General features: G+C 38.9%; 1 protein-coding gene across 1 annotated transcript in view; it reads right to left on the bottom strand.

Moving 5' to 3' along the window:
- The window catches only part of LOC106878227 (neurogenic locus notch homolog protein 2), a 61,347-nt gene extending 59,551 nt beyond the window's left edge, over window positions 1-1,796 (bottom strand). The window contains exons 1-2 of the mRNA XM_052971673.1: window positions 1,604-1,796; window positions 917-1,029 (exon numbers count right to left, since the gene is read on the bottom strand). Of these exons, the coding sequence (XP_052827633.1) occupies window positions 917-1,009 (93 nt within the window). The 5' untranslated portion in view covers window positions 1,010-1,029; window positions 1,604-1,796. The remainder of the gene's footprint in view (window positions 1-916; window positions 1,030-1,603) is intronic.
- Between the last annotated feature and the right edge of the window lie 988 nt (window positions 1,797-2,784).

Below are 2,784 nucleotides of genomic sequence, written 5' to 3'. Positions count from 1 at the left end.
ATATATATATATATATATATATATATATATATATACCGCTCCTGTTCCTTGTCGTGCTAGACTGGGTCACCAGGACGGCCTACGCTACCCCTGGGAAAGGTATTCAGTGGACATTGATGAACAAGCTGGAAGACTTGGACTACACAGATGATCTCGCACTACTGTCACATCGCCTTCAACACATGCAAGATAAGGTAGACCACCTGAGAGAAACATCATGGCGAGTGGGCTTGAGGATCATCCAGGAAAAGACAAAAGTGCTGCATATCAACAACAAGCAGGAAGAGCCAATCACAATCGAGGGGGCACCTGTGGAGGACGTAGTCCAAATTGGTAAAAATGGGTTTGCATAGGGTCAACACCACTATCTAGAAAAAAAGCAAAATTAGAGAAGCCTTGATGATAACTCAAAATCAACAAAACCTGGGAGAGGAAGGCCTTCCCTCAGAGATACATACAATACTGAAGCGGAGATAAAAAATGCAGAGATCCATCTGGAGAGAAGTCGAAAAGATAGCCCAGAGTGAAAAAGGGTGGAGGATGGCTTATGCTCCATAGGGAGTGAAAGGCTTAGGTAAAGCTTAAGTAATAGTATATACCAAGCTTTTTCCTAGCTGTTTTAGATTCTTGTGTACCCATGAACCCTCTCATTCGTGATGCAATGAAATGTTCAGGATGAGACAATAGGAGGGAGAAAGTGTTGTACATAGTTGGTACTCGTTACAGTTGAGCAGAGTAGAGCAACATGAAATGAGATGCCTTGCTCAAGGACACAACACACTGCCTGGTCTAGGGATTGAAGCCATGACATTATGACTGGGAGTCTAACGTGCTACCCACTAGGCCACATGTCTCCACTATTAATAAAAAAAATACAGAGAAAATATTTACAGAAGACATAATTAAAAATTCTTACCTGGATGGGTCCTGGTATAAGTAGATGAATCTGGTTTAAGCTGAAGTTTTTTGTCTTTAGTTTCTTCAATTTATAAATGTTCTGGCCGTGCATTGGTGATATGTTCTGATATTCTGGAAAGGGACTGAATATTACTGAAAGATTCCTAGATGGGATTACAATTTCCTACTTCAGAAACAATAACAACAACAACAATAATAGCACTAACAACAGCTGCAACTACAATATCAACAACAACAGCAATGCCATCTACTTCATTAATGTCGTTAGCAACAATATTGATGAAGCCACAATGAAGTTACTTGATCCACTAGAAATAACTGAGGGAGATTTGTCTGCCGGAAAATGCAGATAAATCCTCTCCAAGTCGAACACTGCTGCCATAAATATAAGGAGCTTGTCCATCCTGGAGAGTATAGTCTTGGATACACTAGGGTGATGATGGCATTATGACATTATGCACTAAGAATAAGTAAAAACTTGCACTAAGAATAAGTAAAAGACAAAATTACTACCTGCTTTTATAGCAAGCTGATACAAGTAGTTTGTCCCATCCCCCTCTCACTTTTAGTTCATGCAACTGAGAAATCCACATTATTTATGGGATGACCCAGTAGAAGCATCAGTGATAACAACAACAACAACAACAACAACTACAACAGCATCAACAGCATTAACATTTCTTACCATTTAGGAAGGTAAATCTTCTCTGTACAAAGCAGTCCCCGTCTGGGTATGAACTAGGCACCTTTCTCAGACAAGCATCAATTATTATAAACTTGGAAGTGAGGGTTGTGTTGTTATTGACACATGCTTCACTGAAACAGGATCTCCATGTTATCTCAAGCAATGGATCGACATCCAGATCCAGTAGAGAGTTGCCAAACGTTAACACAAACTGGAAGGAGATAAAAGAAAGAAAAAAGAAATGCATGAAAACAGATTGTAATCTCATCTTCATCATCCCCGTTATATTTCTACCATCTACTGGCATCACCACGATCATCATCAGCATCATCATCATCATCACCATCACCTCTATCTTCACCATCACTACCACCACCACCATCATCATCATCATCACTGTCACATCATGCCACCACCATTACCAACACAACTACTAAACCACCACCACCACCACCACCACCACCACCAGTGATAACAACAACACAAGTGGAAGGAGACATAGAAGTTAGTGAGATAGAGCTTTTATGTGATCACTTGATCAGTTAGAAATAGCAGCCAAATCTTACACAATTCTCACGATACTGTGTTGCAAAAAGAAAAGATACATTGGATAATTAGTTGTAGACATCTAAAACGATGGGGTAGCCATGGTCAGAATGCCTTTGATCATATATCAACTGTATCAGTGCTGACCTGGAACTAAACAACAACAACAACAACAACAAGGTGCCTCTACATAGTTGTTTGATTTAGAAGGGAAAAAATCTTTTTAAATAATAAAATTTAAATTAATGCAGTCCTTGATAGGCTTTGAAAGATAGTCATGGCCAGATTGCTTTTGATCATGGGTTTACCCAATTAAGTCTAACCTGGGATTAAACAACAACAACATGATAACACACACGTAGATGCTACCATTCCTCCTACCACCACTATTAGCATGCCTCTATGTGACCAACCACTGACTGGATCCATAAAAAATTACAAGCAAATCTCCCTCAAACCACACCCTACTGACTTGAAGTCAAATATACATGAAAAAAGGACACTTTAGAATAATGTAGTTTGAGGTACCCATATATCTAAGACAGGATGGTTGTGAATAGAATTCTTTTGATTATAATCCAATTTGGTCAAAGAGAACATGAGGTTAAACATTAACAACAATATATATATATATA

The sequence above is a fragment of the Octopus bimaculoides genome, chromosome 11, assembly GCF_001194135.2.
Source record: "Octopus bimaculoides isolate UCB-OBI-ISO-001 chromosome 11, ASM119413v2, whole genome shotgun sequence".
Lineage (NCBI taxonomy): Eukaryota > Metazoa > Mollusca > Cephalopoda > Octopoda > Octopodidae > Octopus > Octopus bimaculoides.
Note: the sequence above shows the minus strand (reverse complement) of the source record. Positions and strands in the feature narration are given on the sequence as shown.